Genomic DNA, 21,690 nt, shown 5'->3' with positions numbered 1-21,690 from the left:
AGATAAAATAGTTTACAAGAGAAGTTTCCCACACTTACAAGTGTTTTTATCTAACCTCTCTTGGTCCGTAACTCAAGATTCTCCACGATGATAATACTTTGGGTGATAAAGAAAAAATTAGGGCAACCGGATTACAAGTATGAAATCCCCAAACTACCCTTAATGAAACAACAATCAATATATTGTGGATCTGGCAGGGGCTCTGCCTCTCTTCCAAACCCCACGACAACCTTACCACGAAGGTCGACTCACGTACCGACTCAGTGTAAAGCATTAATTAGGCTTCGCAACTTAACACCTCCCTCTTTTTCTCTCCCTCCATCCCTCCCTCCGTCCCTCTCTTTCTCTCTCTGCATCCCTCTCTTTCTCTCTCTGGGTCCCTCTCTCTCTCTCTCTCTCTCTCTTCCTCCCTTCCTCCCTCCCTCTCTCTTTCTACTCCTTGTTAAGTTATGGAGTCTAATCAATGCTTTATGCTGAGTTGGTACGCGAAGCCCCCGAAAGGTCCACATTATATTGACTGTGGTTTTTATTAAGGGCAGTTTGGGGATTTTACTTTTTTATTACGATTGCCCTAGTTTTCTCTTCATATTTGGGGCACCGCTATTAAGGTTTATCATTGGAGTAGGATCTTGAGTTGTGGCCTAAGAGAGGTTAGAAAAAAAATACTTGTGAGTGTGTGCAATTTCTCTTATAAACTATTTCATCTTCATAGTGGATTACTGCAACGGCGGAAGATAGGACGTAGTCTCACCTTGAGGCGAACCTGTATAAATCTTGTAGTATTTTTTCGTGCTTGTTTTTCCTTCTTCTGCGATTATTGTTATTGATCTCGCTAGTTTGGAATTAGAGTGTCTAATTCCTAACACTCCTCACTATGTCCCTCCCTCCCTCCCTCTCTTCCTCTCTCTCTTTCTCTCGCTCACTCCTCCCTCTCTCTCTCTCTCTCACACACACACACACACACACACACACACACACACACACACTCCCTCTCACTCGCTCCCTATCTCGAACCCTCTCTCTCTCTCTCTCTCTCTCTCTCTCTCTCTCTCTCTCACCCCCCTCTATCCGTCCTCCCTCCTAACTATAAAACAGTTTAGTAATGAAGGTAATCAATTAAAAAGACAAACATATCTCTACACGAAGAAATGCTACCAATCTAAGGAAAGAAGTTATGTTAGTTGTACTTAGAAACGTTGCAATAGTAAGATTATACTTAAGACACATTACCGCCCATTCCAACCTCATCTCAAAGACTCAAAAATTGAAAATAAAATGCAACTACTTCTTTCATTTTTCTTCCAAGTTGAGCCGACCCGAGCCCGAACATGCCTATGTTCGAGCCGAGCTTGATTTACATATTTCAAACTCGAGCTCGAGCCAAGCCTAGGCTAGAGCCTAAAATTGTTATCAAACTTGAGCTTAATAATTTTAACCGAATTCGAGCCGAACTTGAGCTTCAACGTACATTTAAAACTTTTCAAAAAATACTTGTCAAAATTATATATAAAATTATGCATACATTTTACATAAAATTGGGAATGACCTCTACTTAAAATTGGGCATAAGGGTGACATCAAATCCAACTGAGTCCAAACCTTGTTCAAGCTGAACTAGATTTAAATATTTTGAACTTGAGATCGAGTAGACCCTAGCCTTAAACCTAAAATTGTAATCGAACTCGAGCCTGGTAATTTTAACTGAGTTCGAGTTCGAGCTTAACCTATATTTAATACTCTATATAAAATATATGTTAAATAAATTATATATATATATATATAAGTTTATGCATACATTTTAAAAAAAAGAATGATAGGGGAGGTTCGGGATTGAATTTCAATAATGGATTAAAACGCACTAATATTATTATTTTTTACTCCAAATGTTGTCTATCTTGTTTTGTAATTTTTGAATTTGGCCATAAATTTACTATGGCCTCCTTAGTGCCCCTGGTTGAAACTTATATTCTAGGAAAAACATTTCTAGTTTTTCCTATGATACATATTTCCAAAAAAAAACTTTAAATAAAATCCTATTACTATTAGTTATTTATTAGAAAATTACAAGAAATATTTTAAAATTTTCTTAGGAAAGTTAAATGGACCTCTTATTAACTCTTCTAGGAAAATAAATAAAGATTAATAATCAATCTAATATATTACTTTACTTATCGATAAAATTTTAATTAAATAAAATGTCAAACACAAAATTGCAATAAAAATTGCCTCATACTAAAAATATACAGCATCAACTGTCAAATATTTATTCAAAAATTTTCTATACGATTTTCTAACCCATCTTGGCTGGAAAATCTTACATAAGAATTTTTAATTAGAAAAATATTTAAAAAAACATGGACACTAATAATTACTAGAAACTTATTTCTACTAAAATGTATTTTCAATTTTTTTCAAGAGCCATGAGGAAAGAGAGTTTAAGGATTTTTTTTTTTTTTTACTTTATGATCTCGCACGTACGAAATGCGGGGTGTGGGGGGGCAGAAATTATTTTTCCCCTGAACTTAGGTATTCCGTCAAGATGACGCGGAGGAAGGGGGCTATGGTACTGGTGTCATTGGGGATGTGGTTGCTACGAAAGCGATGGCGACGAAAATAGAGGCGAAGGCGAGGGGAGGAAGAAATCGAACAACCGGCGACAGAGGCGGCCGGTGAACAGCTGTCGATAGCGACAACAACGGATGGGAGGGGCTGGGCCGTGACTAGGGAAGGAAGAATTTTCCCCCCGTGGCTCTCGTTCCCGCGGTCACCTCCCGACTCAGCTGGTTAACGAGCCGAACATGAATTCCGTCGTCGAACTCGACTTAGCCGGTTCCGGATGAGAGATACATAATCGAACGGGCACCGTGCTCTCTCGTACGATTTTACTTTCGTACTCGGATTTTACAACCGATGAAGATTCTCACCTGGCCATTTCCATTAATACACGTACGGGTACTTTCACGCGTGTGTACTTCGGATTCTTCTCTTCCTTCTTCCCATGGAAAAAAAACAAAACGACTACGCGACCTGTCGCTTTCGCCGTATTTTCCACGGACTCCCACGTCACTCCCCCTCTCTCTCTCTCTCTCTCTCTCTCGTCTCTTTCTCCCCTTCTTCCATCTTTCTTCTCCGACATCAGATTCTAACGCGTTTTTTATTTTATTTTTTGTGTATTACTTCCAACTGTCATCATAAATTCAGAAACCGCGTTATTCGGCGGCTTTGTCTAAGCTCTCTACCCTCTTCTTTACTACACTTGGATTTCTCTGCTTTTCCAGCGTAGAACCGAAGGGAAGTACTGCGGGGAAGCTTGTGAAGGAGTTTTTGAATGGAAGAAAACGGTGACGAGAAGCTTCTTGCGGTTGCTCGCCACATAGCCAAAACGCTAGGTCGGACGGAGACGATGACGGACGATATATTGCAGATCTTTTCCGCTTTTGATGGTCGATTATCCAAAATGTCGGATAAAGGAGACGGTGAGGCTGGCCCCGGGAACGTGACGGTGCTTGAGCAGGCGCTGAAGTCCCTCGATCGTCGAGTTTCCCGTTTCACGGCCGCCGAGCGTCCGCTCTGGTCGGACACTGCCGACTCCGCTGCGTTTCTCGATACTGTAGATGAGCTTGTTGTCATCCTGCGCGATTGGGAGCCCATTGCGTCAGAGGAGCAGGTCTCTGACTTGCTTCGTCGAGCCGGCGACCTGGTGCAGCAGGCGATGTTTCGGCTGGAGGACGAGTTCCGGCTGCTGATTGAGAGAGGAGGTGAGTCGTTCGATTCGTTCAGCGTGGCGGATGAGGCTGTGCATCGATCGGACGACTCTGATTCGGATGGTGAGGAGGAGGGTCGGGTTATCCCGGTGGCAAATCCGATCCCGGATTACGACTTTGTCATCGATGCGCTCCCTTCTGGGACGATTGCCGAATTACATGAAATCGCGAAAAGGATGGTGCCGGCTGGATATGGCAAGGAGTGCTCCCACGTTTACAGCAGCTGCAGGCGGGAATTCTTGGAGGAGAGTGTCTCCAGATTAGGACTGGAGAAACGGAGCATCGAGGAAGTACAGAAGACGCCATGGGCGCAGCTCGAGGAAGAGATTGATCGATGGATAAAAACGGCCAATATGGCGTTGAAAATCTTCTTTCCCAGCGAACGCCGTCTCATCGAGCGTGTCTTCTCCGGCCTTCTCCCATCTGTCACAGATCTCACTTTCATGGAAGTCTGCCGAGGCGCCGCCATCCAAATCCTGAATTTCGCCGATGCTATCGCGATCGGAACCCGCGCCCCTGAGCGGTTGTTCGGTGTCCTCGATCTGTTCGAGGCAATGCGCGACTTAATGCCCGAGTTCAATTCCGTGTTTTCCGATTTTTATTGCTATTCAATCCGAGCAGAGGCGTTGACGATTTGGAAGAGATTAGGTGAATCGATTAGAGGGATATTTATGGAGTTGGAAAATCTGATCCGCCGGGACCCGGCGAAGGCTGCCGTCCCCGGAGGGGGGGTTCACCCAATTACGCGCTACGTCATGAACTACCTCCGGGCAGCCTGTGGCTCACGCCAGACGCTCGAACAAATCCTGCAGAGAGCGATCGACGGCGAATTTGAAAACCTAGACGCCTGCGCATCTGCGGGGCCGAGCACTTCGTCACTCTCGGTGGAGGTCTCCTGGATCATGGAACTGTTAGAGAGCAATTTAGAGGTCAAGTCGAAGATGTACAGGGATCCTGCCTTGAGCGCCATATTCCTGATGAACAACAACCGTTACATAGTCCAGAAGGCACGAGATGGGGAGCTAGGCACGGTTTTAGGAGAGGACTGGGTGCGGAAACAAGCTGCCAAAGTGCGGCAACACCACATTAATTATCAGAGAGCAGCGTGGGGGAGACTGTTGGCAGCCCTCAAGATTGAAGGGCTGAACACGAGTTCAGGGTCCGGAAACGCCAGGGTGGTGGTGAAGGAGCGGCTGAAGCAATTCAACGCGGGGTTCGAAGAGGCATACAGGGCACAAAAGGAGTGGGTGGTGGTGGAGGAGCAGCTCCGGACAGAGCTGAGGATCTCCGTCGCCGGGAATTTGATTCCGGCATACCGGAGCTTCTTGGGGCGGTTCCAGAATGTGGTGGAAGGAGGGAAACACGGGGACAAATACGTTAAGTACAGTTTAGAGGAGATTGAGACAAAAATCAACGGGCTGTTTGAGGGTAGGAAATGAGGAGATTGATGGGTTCTTTTTGTTCTTTTCAACAGTCAATGCTCTTCGTCTCTGTCTTGGCGTTTTGTCTGGTGGAGTCTCCGTTTATTTTGAAGTGGCTAATGTTGATTGATTGTTGAGCCCAAACCAGTCTGTACAGGATACAAAGAGAAGAAGAGATGAGCCCAAACCAGTCTGTACAGGATACAAAGAGAAGAAGAGATGAGCCCAAACCACTGTACAGGATACAAAGAGAAGAATAGAAGAGACCAAACCAGTCTGTACAGGATACAAAGAGAAGAAGAGAGGGTATATTGAATTAAGACATAAATGTTATCTCAGGGAACTGCTGGATTTTCTCTTTTTTTTTTTTTTTTTTTACTTCAGTCAGATGAGTACAGATTGCAAAAACTTTAAATGTCCAAACACGGAAGAAGAAAAGCAATATTTGAGCAGGCTTAAAATCTGTTTGAAATGCAAGGGGAGCAAACATACCATTGCTTCTAATTCGTATTCCATTCCATCGGATCCCATGAAGCAGTTAAAAAGTGAGGATTCCAAAACACTGGAAGCATACTAGGGAACTGGGACTGCTTTTTCTTTTTAAATCCAGGGTTCAGACATTAAAAATTGAAAGTTGGCAGTGGGTTGTGTCCTATGACTGGAGGATGATTAATATTGGGGTCAAAAGAAAATTTCTTCTCTTTCCTGAAAGCTTCCTCGAAGAGGACTGATCCTGAATCACGCTCCTCCCGGTCCCCCCGTTGAGTATCAGAAAAGCTAAGACGACGCTGCCATTTTCAAGCTTTGAATGAATAAAGTCATTTTCTCTTCACTGCTTAAAAGAACGAATTTGAGTTTGTAGAATCCCATTGCGAACGACGAAGGGCTTAAGAGAAACTGATGGACATGACTTAAGAGATCTGTTGTCTTATTTAGTTCTCTAGTGACAATGGATTATCTCTGCATCTTTGCGTCTTCCACCCATGGAGGTGATGGATTGACAATCTCTTCCTATTCCATTTCTCCGCTGCTCATGCAACCACCTCGTCATACCCAAAACCTCTAATTTCTCATATGCCAAAATGGCAAATACTTGGTGGATCTCTACCCAAGAAGATCAAACCACGGAAGTAGTGTCCACCGCATTCCTTGGCCCCTCTATGCCAATAACTCACTAGGCACACTAGGCTTATACAAAAAAATGAGATTTTCAACATTGCCTACCTACACAAGGACATACGGCTTAACATGAGATTTCATAATTTAAGCACAATAAATAGATACACCAATCCTCAGTACCTATTCTATATAAATAGTGGCTCAATAGATTCTTAATGACCAACTTTAAAAATCAAAGATCATAGTAAATCAAAGCATCAGTTTTGAAATAGAAGCGACAAACAATGATTTGAATAGACTATTTAAAACTGATTTCACTGTAGAAGCTGGCAAACAATGATTTGAATAGACTATTCAAAGTATAGGGACTTAAATTCAGATTTGCTCGACTAAGATTAAAAACATATTTTTGTTGAATTTCTAGAAAATTAAAATATTTTACTAACTTGTTGTAATTTGAGTACAATGAACCTCTATTTATAATAGAGGAAACAAATAGAATCTAATTACAATTAAATTACCCCTCCCAGTTACACCCAAAGTTAAGCACTAAAAGATAAGTCCTAGAATAATTGAATAACTAAATATAAATGGAAGACTAATATAACTAAAATTCCTTTAATTGAGACTCTTATGTGAAACTTCTTCTTGTGAGATTCTTGTAAGACTCCACTATATTAATTTTGGTTTTGTAAGACTTCTTACTGTGAGAGTCATGTAACTCTTCCATATATGTTTTTCAATACTCCCCCTCAAGTTGGAGTTTATAACTTCAACTTGTAATGAAAATGATTCTTGGACTTTAATCTTGGTCTTCATCTTCATTGGCTAAAAAGTTTCTTCAACTTGTAATGAAAATTATTCTTGGACTTTAATCTTGGTCTTCATCTTCATTGGCTAAAAAGTTTTCATAGATGTTAAATCTTCATAATTTTTTCTCTCCCTTTTTTGAATATTTTGGTTACATAAAAATCACAACAACATGCGGAACAAAATACCTCTTTCTTGTACTTCTTCTACTTATCCCCTTCAAGTTGGGGATAAAAAGGACATAAAGACCCAACTTGGACAAAACACAACGTGAGAAAAGAAAATCACTCCTAGTTGCATGACACAACTCCATACACTAGTCAAAACGATCATAGTTTGAAACATACTTCGCTTAATTTTAAAAGCAAAAAAAGTACCCAACTTTAGGGCTTAACAAAGAGACTACTCACTTTTTAAGGGTAACTCAAACATAAATTACCTCTTGGGTGAAAAATAAAATACTTGACTCAAGCTAGATGTTGGGCACACTCCTATACTTTTTGGTAGCGGGTCTAGGCATTACTCTAAAATAATGAAACACAAGAAGACAAACTCAAGAAATACTGGAGGAAAATAACTTTAACCGGAAGGAAACGACTATGCAATAGTCATACTTCAGAAGTGACAATTTAAAAAAAAAAACTAGGGGAGACTATAACTGTAGAACTTAATAAATTTGACCAAGTATAATTTTTTTGGGATGACCACAATTTTTTGGAGTTAACTATATGAAAGATAACAAAACCAAGTAACAAAAATACAAAACTTAAAAACAACATCAAAGCAAGATATTGCATACCTTGAATGAGTACATCATGGAGTGATTAAGTCTGACCAAAACTCTCTGATTAGGAGGAAAAAAAATTTAATTCACGTCAATGTATGGAGGGCTGATAGGAGAGATTTTTGGTAGAAATGACCTTTGATACTTTTGATATCAATAGCTAAAAAAATATAGCTCAAAATCACAAATGGTTTGTTGTTCAAGAAACTAGACTCAAAGAGATTTAAATTGATACCTAATTTCACATAAAAAGAATTGTTCTTGAATCTTTTATGACCTTTTGATTTTTTTTTATTTTGTAGCTTGCCGACTCCAATACGAATATCTCCTTAAATATAAATCAGATTGACAAAAAAATTTCTCCTTATGAAACTAGATTATTAAATTTCATCCAAATGTAATTTTTTTTCATAAAATATAATTCTTTTGAAAGAAATAATCAGATAGATTTTAGATTCTTTAATTTGGCCAAACTGAGTAATTTTTCTTCCTTTTCCAGTATGACCTTTAACTCTTTCGATATCAATATCTACCTCTAGAAAACTCAAATTGAGAATTGGTTGGATAGTTAAGAAAATAGAATTCCAAATATTTCTTTTGGTATATAATTCTCATGTAAGTTCTCATTCTTGATGGTATAAAATAGCTCAAAAGTTGAAGCTTTCTGCAGTTGCTTGAACCCTCTTGGAGTCTGACCTTTGCTGCTTCAAATATCAATTTCGCTTTGTAGAAAACTTTGATTTCAAAAAATATTTTTGAGTTGGAAAGCAGACTCGAAGTTATTTCCTTCAATATATATTTTGAAATATAAAAAATTCAGTATTGAGGTGTGAACGCCAAGAAAACAATTAGTAATGGGACAAGAAAAAAGAAAAAAATAGAATATGAACCTAAACTACTAGAGATGATAGATTAGAAAAGGATCACATTATCTTTGTGGGTTGGCCGAGTCAAGTCACAAAATTGCTTTGTTACCATGTTAAATTTTTGTAAAAGAGAAATACTTCACTCCTAGTTACACCCAAAGTTAAACAGTAAATAATAAATCCTAGAACAATTGAACAACTGAACAACTGAATATAAATAGAACACTAACATAACTAAAACACCTTTAACTGAGACTTTTATATGAGACCTCTTACTGTGAGACTCCTATAAGACTCCACCATATTAATTTTGGCTTTGTGAGATTTCTTACTTTGAGAGGCATGTAATACTCTTCTATATCTGATTTTCAATAATTTCAAAGTGTAAACTCAATGATACTTATTTTTTAAAAAAAAACTTTTAATAATCAATACTTTGTGAATGACCCTTCAATTTCAAATGATAGAATAAATAATTTGATCTCGAAGTATTAGTACAAGTATTCTAAAACAAAAGATGCTAAATAAATAAATAAAATCAAAATGTAAGCACAAAAATACTTAGTTTTATGGTAACAAGCTTTTCGAAAATTCAAGTACAATCTACAAAATTGATTTCAAAGGATGAAAGTGCTTGGGAGTGGTCATTTTTACCCTAGGAGCTAAGAGAAATAAATCTTTGGGGTTGAATCAACTTAAATAGTTGGCTTGTTGAGCTAAGAAAAGGATGTTTTGTCCTTTTCAAATATTGAAGTAATCTCAATAAAAATCATGAAAAATTCTAAATATTAAGTGACGAATTGCTAATTACATAGATAAGTAACTTATAAAGTTTGAATACCTATCTTCATTGAATTGAAGCATTCAATTTTGTTCTACCACTTTTCTAGAAAGCTTTGTTGGGATAGTTGTCAACTAGTTGAACGATTCACAATAGACACGTCTTTCTTCATTTTTGGGTATTCGACTTCATAGGCTTTGTTGATTGGACGAATCATCAAATGGCGACTTCTAGTAGCTTTTCCCTCTCTTGTTGTTTGCTTAGTCTTGATCAAATCGGCTCTTCGATTTTCTTTTGGTAGGTTAAATGGTTGGGTGAACAAGTACTTATAATACTTTTCATCTCTCATATAATTTAGATAAGGACTATTTGGTCAAACAACCTTTTTTATATGGCCTTTTTTTTGTCATTTCTCCTTTTTTGCTTTCTCTAGGTTGGTCATTTAGATGTGATCGAATAAACTTCTTAGAGCATTTTCTTCTCTTATGTCTAGTCAAACAAGGGATGTAAAATTCTCTTTGTGGATTGTTGAGTTACAAGACATAAATAATGCATATTATATCTTAAGTGTTTGTTATCATCAAAATTATCGAAATATGGATCTTGAATTCAACAATTAGTAACTTTTGTGTTTTCTATTATTGAGATTATTTGAACAAAGGATCTTGAGACCAACAAAATTGACTTGGTATTTTTTGTTAGAAATCTCTTTAATGGAAGGAAGGAGAGTTAAAAATGGTTTAAAAATTCGTAGATAAAGGGAATGAAAGTTGGGGTGTACTCTTTCCTTTGTTCTTCTTTCCTCCCTTCTCATCTCTCTTGCTTGCATCAATTAGTGAAAAAGTGAAGCTTCAAAAATTCTTTTTTCCCATTCATGGTTGCTAGCTTTACGGTATACGTCTCGAGAATTCATGGTTGATGGGGATTTTAAGAACTATACGATTGTTTAGTCCCTATTTCAAGCTCTTCATAATCGGAATGCTCGAATTTGATACAGCAAATCCTGGCATTCGTAATCGAGTTTTTACTTCTCCAGTCAAAAGCATATGTTGCTTAGCATTATTCGTTCAAATTACCGGAAATCATGAGAATTAAAACATGGCTTCTCGTTCTGTTGCCGGAAAACTGGCTCTGCTGCACCATCCCAATCTTTCTCAAGCGCTTAACGCCTTCTCCAACATATCCCAGTTCAAGCAAGCGCATGCCTACTTCATTACTTCTGGTCGCCTAAAGAACGTCTTCACCGCCGTCAGACTCTTAGCCTTTGCCGCCTTATCCCAATCCGGAGACTGCGATTACGCCAAGACTCTCTTCGCCCAAATCCAATGTCCCACGTTCTTCATGTTCAACACCATGATACGAGGTTTCTCACAGAGTCTTCAACCCCTGGAATCTGTTAATTTTTACATGCGGATGTTAAGGAGCGGAGTATGGCCAGATAAGTTCACCTTCCCTTTCCTAATACGATCGTGTTCGATCTCGTTTCTTCTGGAACTCGGACGACAATTACACTGTCATGTTATAAAATTTGGGTTGGAATCCAATGTATACGTCGTCAATAATTCCATCTCCATGTATTCAAATTGTAGAGAAATGAGCTGTGCCCAGCGATTATTTGATGAATGTCTTGAATTCGTGGATGTCGTCTCATGGACTGCACTGGTGACCGGATACTTGAATTGTGGTGAGTTAGAAACTGCGAGATGGTTTTTCGATCGAATGCCTTGCAAAAATGACGTCTCGTGGAATGCCATGATCGGCGGGTATGCCAGGGCAGGAGATGTCTTTAAAGCGCGGGAGTTGTTCGATAATATGCCTGAACCAAATGAGGTCACTTGGAGTGCAATCATTTCAGGGTGCTCGCAGACTGGACTATGTAGAGAAGCTTTGGATCTGTTTAAGGAGATGGTGGCTGAAGGAATTTTGCCAATCGAATCCACGCTGGTTAGTGTAGTGTCCGCCTGTGCACAACTAAGGCTCCTGGAGGAAGGTGAACTGGTACATGCATATATCAAACAGTGCACAGTTGAAGTTAATGTCACTCTGGGGACAGCCCTTGTGGACATGTACGGTAAGTGTGGGAACATAGGTAGCGCCCTCCATGTCTTCAATGAGATACCTGTGAAGAACTTGCTCACCTGGAACTCTATGATAGCAGGTTTGGCCTTGAATGGATTTGGTAAGCAAGCTTTGATGCTCTTCTGGCGAATGCTCATGGTGGGTGTTTCACCTAATGCTATAACCTTCATTGCAGTGCTCAATGCCTGCAGTCATTGTGGATTGGTTTATGAGGGAAATAGACTCTTCGACCTGATGACTCAAGTTTATGACATCAAACCTCAATCGGAGCATTATGGCTGCATGGTGGATCTGCTTGGCCGAGCGGGGCTAATCAAAGAAGCTATCGAATTTGTGGAGGGGATGCCTGTGTTCCCACACCCTGGCTTATTGGGAGCCCTTGCTGGTGCTTGTAAAATTCATGGTGAGATCGATCTTGGTGAAGAATTTGGAAAGCAACTTATTCAGCTAGAGCCACACCATAGTGGGAGGTATGCCGTTTTGTATAATTTGTATGCTTCAGCCAAGAGGTGGGATGATGCAGCAATGGTGAGGAAAATGTTGAAACGGAGAAGAGTGGTTAAAAACCCAGGCCTTAGTATTGTAGGACCGTAGTCACTGACTCGCTGAATTCGTTCATTTCTTTTCGATAAAAATGCTGCTCTGGCTGGAGTGAAAGTACATTACTGAAGCCATTTTTGATTCCTCGGTGAAACACTGAACCATGTGGGCAATCGACTAGGGAGAGGTGGGAGCACCTGGGAAAGGGTTGCTACGATTCAAAAATGAAAGATGACAGAGAAAGGGAGAAGCCAGCAATTGATCATGTAAAGAACTCTCTTGAGGACAGAATTGGTTTAGTTCAGATGAATTTCGCCCAAACCAACTCTGGTGAAGAGCTTGCTTCATCTTTGTGCATGGGATTTCATGGGTCATTATGGAACAGGGGTACTATTTTCCCCTGCCACTCGATTTGGGCTTAAAAGAATGTAACTTTAATGAGTTAAAATTGATTACTTTTTATTTTACATTTACTTCTTACCCTATTTATCTATGATTGAACTTGGAAGTTCATGAGAATTTTTTTTCTTCTGAATTTTACAAATTTTTATGATAAGACAAAATTAATGATATTTTTAATATAATAAAATAAATAACATGTTCTTATAAGAAATAAAAAATTAGGTACAACCAAGGTTACTTGGATTCAAATCTATGGGTTTAGGGGCACCCTAGGGCACTCTAAACAAAGGTATGTTAGATGTTACATGTCATAAAAAAATTGCTAAAGCCATGAAGAATGAAGTTGATGGGTGAACTTTCATTCTTCCTTGGAGTTTAAGTGGTTCAAACTTAAAATAGATATTTCATGAATTAACCGAAGCATACCAAAGAACTCTGTAATGAAAAATAATTAAAAAGCCTATTAGTACACCCATGAGTCCACCCTTGAAAGTTGACAAGGCTGATCAATCTGTTGGACAATAGTTTACTCGAGAATTGGTTCAAATTAGGTAGATAAAAAATGCATTAGCTCCTAAAAAAAACCATAAGAAGACATTTCCACAAGCCCTTAAGAGTTGATCGATTCACTAAGCTAGGAGGAGAATTAGGCATGAGCAACCTTCTTTAGACTAGCTAACTCAAAATTAGTAAAAGTGAGGGGCTTTATTTCCTATAAATGATAACATTAACACACTATATAATTATTAATTAATAATAATTTTCCATTAAATTTAAAACCATTGGTTTTATTAATTATAAAAATGGGCTAATTTTGTTTGAAAACGAGTTGACCCGGATTAACTAGGTTGAACTCGGGCAGAACCAGTGGTTTAATTTTTCATAACTTAGGAAAAATTAAATCGGTGTCTACTTCCTCACGGCATTGTGACGGGGGCTCTGTGTCGAAGGCGGCCCTGAAGAGGAGTTGCGAGGGCTGCGACGGAGGCTCTGCGAGGGTTGCGACGGAGGTGGTGATGCGATGGAGATGATGTTCGGTGTCGAGAGGCTGGAGGGTACAATGGTGTACTGCAACGAAGACGTTGGGACAGACTGAGAGGGAGAAGCGAACATGAGAGAGAAAAATAAAATCAGCCTCCAGCGTGTCAGAGTGGTTCCTTCCACTCTTGTAGGCGGTATCTTTTCGCACCTAACAGATCGGTCTATTGGGTGTATTGGGTAGCCGTTGTCATGGTATCAGAGCTGGGCACGCCACGTCCCGCATTCGAATCCCGTGAGAGGCAGTCAAGAATGGGCGGGGTGGGTGTCAGAGTGGTTTTGTCAACTCTTGTAGGCGGTAGCTTTCCGCACCTAACAGATCGGTTTGTTGGGTTGTAACGTGGGATGTGGCGTGCCCAACTCTGATACCATGACAACGGCTAACCAATACACCCAACAGACCGATCTGTTAGGTGTGAAAAGCTACCGCCTACAAGAGTGGATGAAACCACTCTTACACCCACCCCGCCCATTCTTGACCGTCTCTCACGGGATAAGAACGCGGGACGTGGCGTGCCCAACTCTGACACCATGACAGCGGCTAGCTAATACACCTAACAGATCGATTTATTAGGTGTGGAAAGCTACCGCCTACAAGAGTGGATGGAACCACTTGACACCCACCCCGCCCATTCTTGATCGCCTCTCACAGGATTCGAACGCAGGACGTGGCGTGCCCAGCTCTGATACCATGACAGCGGCTAGCCAATACAACTCAACAGATTGATCTGTTAGGTGCGGAAAGCTACCACCTACAAGAGTGGACGGAACCACTTTGACACCGCGATGCGTTTTGGTCGTTTCATCCGGATGATTCGCAATATACTAAGGAAACAGAAATCCTGAAATTAAACCATGGGTGTTATCTTCGGATTAATTTGATTTATCAACATGAATAAGACTAAAGACGTCAAGAGATGGACTAAGTAATGCGGAGTAATGCTGCTGACGTTCATCTCATGATTCAAGTTGACTAATCCCCTCAAGTAGAGAGCCAACCAAACTCAGATTTTTAAGCACAATTATGCTATGAAGGTTTAGGGCATTGAATATTTCAAAACCATATATTTAATCAAATGTATATAAATATTTTACAATTGGTAAATCTCTTATAATAACCTACCTCATGCTTAAATGTCAAAAAACACTAGCATATGGAATGACCAATCAACCTACATGGATTTGATCGATAACTTATAAAGCATGATCTATCATTGGATCAAGCATGATCGATCATATAGAATGTTTCCAAGAAGATACTATAAAGCATGATCAGTCATCCCTTGTTCCATTGATTGATCATACAAAACTCTGTATAACCAGTTCTATAAAGCATAATCAGTCCATCGAAATGGGTTGATGGATCAATGAATTTTTTGAAAGGTTGAAAACTCGTTGATCGATGCCCTAATAGATTAATAAGAATATGAAACACAAAAATGACTAGTGTGGTTGGAAAGCTTATAAATAGGCCCCCAAACTCATAGAAGACAAATATTTAAGCTTACCTTGGCATGCCTAACCTTGGAAGAATATTTTTGGGCTTAAAATTCTGATTTTACCTTTTGAAGAGAAAAAAACCCCAAATTTGCCTAAACCCTCTATTTTTTCTTCACATTCTTTGCGTTCAAAGTTCCATTAAACTCCTACACATTTCAATTCACGTGCTTAAAGATTTTGAGGCTTGGATCTCAATAGAAGAATGACTATCTCTTCAAAAGAAAGTTGTAAGTTTGATTTTACTCTTTTGTATTTTTAGCTTTCTTTAATAGGGGTTCCTAGTACTTTAAAGCTAGAAGAATTGACAATCTAGAGCTTAAAATCTAGAAAAGGAGTACCCAATATATGCTAGAATCTAGTTTGTATTGAATCTCTTGGGGAGAGCTCAAATCGTATAATGGGGATTACACTTGGCTTAAAGAGAGCCTGAAATCTCTTTGTAATTTTTAGATAATAGAGCATATTAGTAAATTTTTCCCGAGTTATTGGGTAGTGTCTACCATTAAGGGAATATCGAGAACAAAAAATCATTATCCTCGTGGTGTACCTTTTAGTCATTTGTCTTATTTTATTATTACATACTAAGTGTTTAATTTTTAACTTACAATCTCAATCCACCCTTTGAGAAGCCACCTTAGCTAACAAGTACTCCCTAGCCTCCGTGAATCGGAAGTCGTTGGTAATTTAGAAGTTCTCAAGCATTAGGATCAGAATATGGTGGCTTTTAGTGGGATCCTCAGTGGGGCATTGGTAGATTGCTTATGGGGTTGCCTACATTGATGACTTACAGTTCCAGCCTAAGCCCCCATATCTAAAACAAATGCAACTCAAGAGGAAAAAATTATTTTGTCACCCGTGGAAAAGAAAAGAAAAGAAGAAAAAATGAGAATTTGATCATTATTATTTCCAAAAATAGTTAGTGAAAAGGAGAATTTGATCATTATCTCATTTTCATTAACTATTTTTGGGAATAATAATGGTCAAATTCTCATTTTCTTTTATTTTATTTTAGGGGTTCCAAATAGACGCATAAGAGATAATTCGCTAAGGTAAAGTAATTTTTTTTTTGTTTAACTTCTAGGGTAAAACCCCCGGATGGGTCGAGTCAGGGTGATTCCCGTTGAGTCTACTCGGTTGCCATCCAAACTCTTTACAGTAATCATCATTTTCTTCCTTTACCGGTTTCTTTTGTCCCGAAAGCTGGAACACAAGAAAGGCTGTTGGTCGATGATGCGTCTTCCATTCTTAGCAATTTGACAGCGAGTTGCTTACTTTTATTGGAGTTATAGCCTCCTGCTGTGACGTTGAGAGCCGTAGCATTTCCGTCAAATCCATCAATGGATCCTCAAGCTGAACGCGAAATTGATTACCCGCCACGTAAGTATCGGAACCGGCCTCCTGCGTCTTCAAAAATGAGATTTTTTTTTTTTAAGAATCCAGCGTCATCTGCTGCAAAAACAAGATTTGGCCAGTTGGCTTCTCCTTATGTTTTACTGGCCTGGTATTTCTAGAATCTCAATCTCCGAATGATCAGTATGATGCATTTATCAATCCTAGTTTTTGTTTTAATGGTAAGCATTCTGATTTTGTTTCATTTTAACTCATTTTCCAATTTTAACTAAATTTATTCTGTATCATGTACGCGATTCCCGTTCTATCTTCTTTCTTATTTGGTTTTAACCGATTCAGTCTCCAGAACAAATTCGAAAAGCAGAACGTTTTAAGCTTTTAAAATAAGAAACACTTTTCGTTTTTTAATCTTCCGAGTTCCAGAAGTTTTCATTTTTTAATATATTTTATATTTGTGGGACGATTACAGAGGGTTAGTCGAATCCATGATCGCCTAGTGCTCTGGTTGATTTATCTGTCTAACCAAATGGCCAACAATGTTTAATGCGCACCTTCTTCTTCTTCTTCTGGAGATGAGTGGGAAGCTTGACTATGGTGTTGGTTTTTTCTTTTTTTCTGGTAGGGAGTAAGATATGGATAAAGAATATATTAGAGATCCGGTGACGAAGGTAAGACCTCAGAGAGCAGTTCTTATATAGGATTTGCATAAAAAGGGTAATAAATCTTTGGAAATCCTCTTCAAATGAGCTAATTATGTTCTGAAACAGCTTAGCTTGATCCGAACTGCCCACATGCTGGAGTCTACGCGCAGAACTCGCTCATACAGTCGTATTCCCACCCGAGCTTTCACATTGATGGGTCATGGAGTTCATGAAAATAAATTAACAAAGTAACACGTTCTATCCTCTCTCTGCACATCTCTCATCATTCTGCGTACGAAGAAAACTTTCCATTAATGGTTCTCCTCCTCCTCCTCCTCCTTAAGTAAGACAGGAAATCTTCTTCTCATCTCCCTCGCCCCAGTCCCAAAACTGTTGAGATGGCAAGCCCATCCTTTTTCTGCTACCTCCTGCTGCACTTCTCTTTCAAAGTAATGACATCCTACGCGATTGGAACCGGAAAATTCCGCGCCATTTTGATATTCGGAGATTCGACTGTTGACACCGGGAATAACAATTACGTTCCCACCTTGTTCAGGGCGAACCACAGCCCCTACGGCATCAATTTCATCAACGGTTTGGCCACCGGAAGATTTTCGGACGGGTGGCTTGTGCCTGACTTGCTCGCGTCAGGACTGGGTATCAAGGACTCAGTCCCTCCTTTCTTATACCCTCAACTTTCCGACCAAGATGTTGTCACAGGAGTGAATTTTGCGTCGGCGGGTTCTGGGCTCGACGAGCTCACTACGGCGGCTTCCGGGGTGATTCCGGTGTCGAAGCACTTGAAAATGTTTAAGCGGTATTTGGAGAGGCTGGAAGGAATAGTGGGAAGGGAAGAGGCTTCTGAGATTGTTGGTGAGTCTTTGATTTTGATCAGTGCTGGAACTAATGACTTCGTTTTCAACTATTATGATATTCCTACGAGGAGGTTGCAGTTCAACATCAGTGGATACCAGGACTTTGTTCTCCAGAAGTTGCAAACAGCGATTAAGGTTATGTTTCGTTCTCTCTCTCTCTCTGCCCTTTTCCGAGTCATGGTTAATGCAGAACCTTAAGAGTTTCTGGTCACGAAGATCAGCCGTAACATTTCGATTTCTCAATAAGCAGCATCATCGATCAAGAAAGAAAGAAAAACACAAGAAACGACACTGAAAATGTTTCGATAAGGCGTCAGATTCTTTTTAATTCACTTTCCTGTTTCTGAATATCAGACAACCATGTTATCGCTTTTGCAGAAAATATATGATATGGGTGGTCGGAAATTCATCATCCCCGGCCTGGCTCCTATCGGCTGCATCCCGCTGCACAGGGTTGCCAATTTGTTGTCGGACCGTTCATGCAAGCACGATCAGAACACCGACGCCGTCGACTTCAATGTCAAGCTAAAGAATCTGCTAACCACAATCCAAACCTCTCTTCGAGGTATCAGACTAAAATACGGGAATATCTACGACCCAGTCGTCGACATCATCAACAATCCCGCCCATTATGGTGAGCGACATTACCCGATTCCTTCTATGGATTAAATTCTTTAACACTTGTAGCTTACAAACTAGCGATTATTTTCTCATGTCCTTCGATTTTGCCAGGATTTAAGGAAACTAAGAGAGGGTGCTGTGGGGTTGGATTTCTGGAAGTCGGACCATTGTGCAATGTAATCACTCCTGCCTGCAGAGACGCTTCGCAGTTCGTGTTCTGGGATGCTGTTCATCCGTCTCAGTCTGTATGCAAAATAGTAGCCAGGAATTTTATGGATGAACTCGTTCCCTCTCTACTACACTTCAGTAACGTGTAAATCATCCCAAGTAAACTAAGGCTATCTTCTTTGAGGATTACCATTTTCCCAAGCAGTCTTTCCTCCTTTGAGGATTCCTCCAAAGCAGTTATTCACTCCTAGCTTATAACTCTCTCCTGGTCATCATCGGTGTTCAACAAGTTCTTATTTTAGAATAAGGTTTCACAAGTTGGTAATCGCTACTTTCAGCAAATCGATCTTCCAGAACTGAAAAATGCAGTAAGTGACCTTGTTCGTTCATTTGGTTAGTTCCTCAATCCGTGTCACTGAAACCTATATATTGAAGCCAATTCCTTTAATGAACGAAATCTCTTGCCGAATCATAAACTGTGTTAATGGCAATATTTCCACTAAATGCGGTGGAAGGTTGATTATATAGTTGAATTTTGGATGAACTTAACCAACTTTCTGGCCACAAACGATTGGGAGGATAAAAAGAGAGGTTTTAGTGGAATCATAAACGTATAAATTGAGTGCGATACTGATGCGCGACCAGAACTGGAATCTTCTGATGTGATCTCGATAGCCATTGTTGCTAGTCCGATGGCAGGATTAACAATTGATATTAAGTACTATCTGACCCTCTAATGATCTGTAAGTTGCCTAATAAGAAAGAACACGAATGATGAAGGGTTTACCCTCTTTGCCTCAATTTCGTCTTCTCCTCTCTCTCTCTTCACTCTCTTTGCTGCTTTTTCCCACTTCTTCTACTCGCCTCTATTCTTATATTATGAGATCCATTAATCCTGTAGAGGTGTTGCTTTAATTGGTTCGAGGTAGAAATTTCAAGGAATAAACGGGAGTATCACCTGAATAAGAAACCAACAATTGAGTTGTTTCAATTTCTTTCCTTATTTTGTAATTTGCCCATGAAAGGGTTCATGAACTAGATCAAATGTGGAGTTTGATCCTAGACTCAATCTACAACTTCGAGTGTTTATCTGGTGGAGGAGCTTGGATCGTTTGAAGTTATTCTTGTTTTTTTATGCTGCATATTTTAGCTTCTGTAAGTAGTAGATGCTAGATTTGTGAGGCCTGGTATTTTTTTTCAAGAATCGAATGATGCCTTTGAAGAATCTCTGGTGTGTTAATGGAGTTGCAGAGGAGTGATGTCTTGTTAAAAGACTCATGCATGGGTAAATTTAATATGGCTGGCACTAGTAATGTAGTGAACCCAATGGTATGAATGTTGGAAGTAAAGGAGAGAACTCAGCCATGATTGTAATTTTTTCAAAAATTTCTTCTTGTGGTCAAGGACATAATGTCAGAGAACAAGATTGAAGCTCAAGGGGAGGTCGAGAAAGAGATACAAATGATTGAGTCCCTTGTATGCATTGGTCGATCAAATCATTTTTCTAATAAGTGTTGAGAAAAATTGGAAAAATTTACCTGGACAAATCAAGTGGTCTGAAGTAATAATACCGCTTCAAATGTTTTGTTCATAGTCATTTATCTTTGTTTTCAAAAGTTTCATATAGTGATAATCTTGGTTCACTTTAGTAGATAAAAATAGGTCTTATTTCTATTTTATCTTTGCCTTTGTTTGATGTTTTATTTGTGCCTCAATTTCTTATTGATTTTCTTTCAATTAGTAAGCTCACTTAGAACTTGAACTGTTCCATCACTTTTTTTCCTCAAATGTGTGTGGTTCGGGACCTTCAGACAAAGAACATGATTGGATGGGGCCTTGAGAAGACTAGCCCTTACTATCTTAATTAGCCATAGGGATGGGTTTCCCCTACATATCCCAACCCATCATCTGCTTATGAGTGGCATTTATAGCTTTGCCATCCTCATTTAGAGAAGTGAAAAAAGTGTTGCATCCTTTGGTGTTCCTTTCTCATATTTTTTCCTTCATTGTGAAGCTTTCCAATTGGGAAAGTAGCATAAAGTCTCTTATCCTTCTTGGCTGACTTTGCAATATACTAAAGTTTTTCAATTAATTTATTCTGATGTATGGGGACCTATCCTATTTCTAGTACCAATGGATACTATTATTTTATTTTTTTACTTCTTTGATGATTTTAATTGAGTTACATGGTTTTATCTGTTCAAATCTAGAAGTGAGTGTTTGCTACATTTCAAAACTTTGATGCTGAATAATGAACCAATTTGTGTCTCATGGTATCATTCATCAAACTTTATGTGTTTATAATCCGCAACAAAATGGTATAGTTGAGCAAAAAAATCAGAATATAATAGATACAACTAGAAGTCTTATGTTTCATGTGCATATTCTTGATAGTTTCTTCTTTCATTAATGGGGGCAAAATTATCATGCTTATTTTAAAACCACAATGTTTTCTCTTCCTCCTCAAGTGTTTGGGTGTTTGTGTTATGTTTACAATTCAAGTCCACCAAGAAAAAAATGTCTCCTTAGCCTTTGAAGTGTGTTTTCATGGGTTATTCTCAATCTCAAAAAGGCTATCGGAAGCAATCCTACATGGATCCATGTTTTTAAAAATCCTATCTTTTGACTACTGCTTTAGGAAGTACTATGAGCTTAACTTTAAAATAGTATAAAGCAAGCATTGGTCATTTATTTATGTTTTTAATCAAAATATAATTTTGATTATCAAGGGCATGTTGATATTTCTTCAAAGTTTATGGTTGTGCTCCATATTTCTCATGGTGCGTTGGTCGTGGTAGAATGTATTGAATGTGTTTGTGTCTAGACTAAAACAGTTCTTTATCAGGTGTTTGGTGAAAGGATTAGACATGTGTTTTTATGTGAACAGAATGAACCATTTTTTCTTGTCTTCGGTCCATAATAACGTATTTTG

General features: G+C 39.2%; 3 protein-coding genes across 3 annotated transcripts; all 3 read left to right on the top strand.

Moving 5' to 3' along the window:
• The first annotated feature begins 3,113 nt into the window (after nucleotides 1–3,113).
• On the top strand, nucleotides 3,114–5,254 carry LOC137940747 (exocyst complex component EXO70B1-like). Its single transcript, XM_068785882.1, has one exon. It carries the CDS (start codon nucleotides 3,328–3,330, stop codon nucleotides 5,200–5,202), a length of 1,875 nt encoding a protein of 624 aa, XP_068641983.1. The 5' UTR covers nucleotides 3,114–3,327; the 3' UTR covers nucleotides 5,203–5,254.
• A 5,388-nt stretch (nucleotides 5,255–10,642) lies between these two features.
• On the top strand, nucleotides 10,643–12,217 carry LOC137939854 (pentatricopeptide repeat-containing protein At5g06540-like). Its single transcript, XM_068784880.1, has one exon. The coding sequence runs from the start codon at nucleotides 10,643–10,645 to the stop codon at nucleotides 12,215–12,217; it is 1,575 nt and encodes a 524-aa protein (XP_068640981.1).
• A 5,268-nt stretch (nucleotides 12,218–17,485) lies between these two features.
• On the top strand, nucleotides 17,486–18,997 carry LOC137942762 (GDSL esterase/lipase At2g31540-like). The gene is made up of 3 exons (XM_068788504.1): nucleotides 17,486–18,104; nucleotides 18,348–18,603; nucleotides 18,702–18,997. Exons 1-3 carry the CDS (start codon nucleotides 17,493–17,495, stop codon nucleotides 18,905–18,907), a joined length of 1,074 nt encoding a protein of 357 aa, XP_068644605.1. The 5' UTR covers nucleotides 17,486–17,492; the 3' UTR covers nucleotides 18,908–18,997.
• The last annotated feature ends 2,693 nt before the right edge of the window (nucleotides 18,998–21,690 follow it).

The sequence above is a fragment of the Aristolochia californica genome, unplaced genomic scaffold, assembly GCF_029961685.1.
Source record: "Aristolochia californica isolate CCGP_79_NKW_82.1479 unplaced genomic scaffold, dmAriCali1.0.hap1 SCAF_10, whole genome shotgun sequence".
Taxonomy (NCBI): Eukaryota; Viridiplantae; Streptophyta; class Magnoliopsida; order Piperales; family Aristolochiaceae; genus Aristolochia; species Aristolochia californica.
This window is presented reverse-complemented; position numbering and strand designations above follow the sequence as displayed.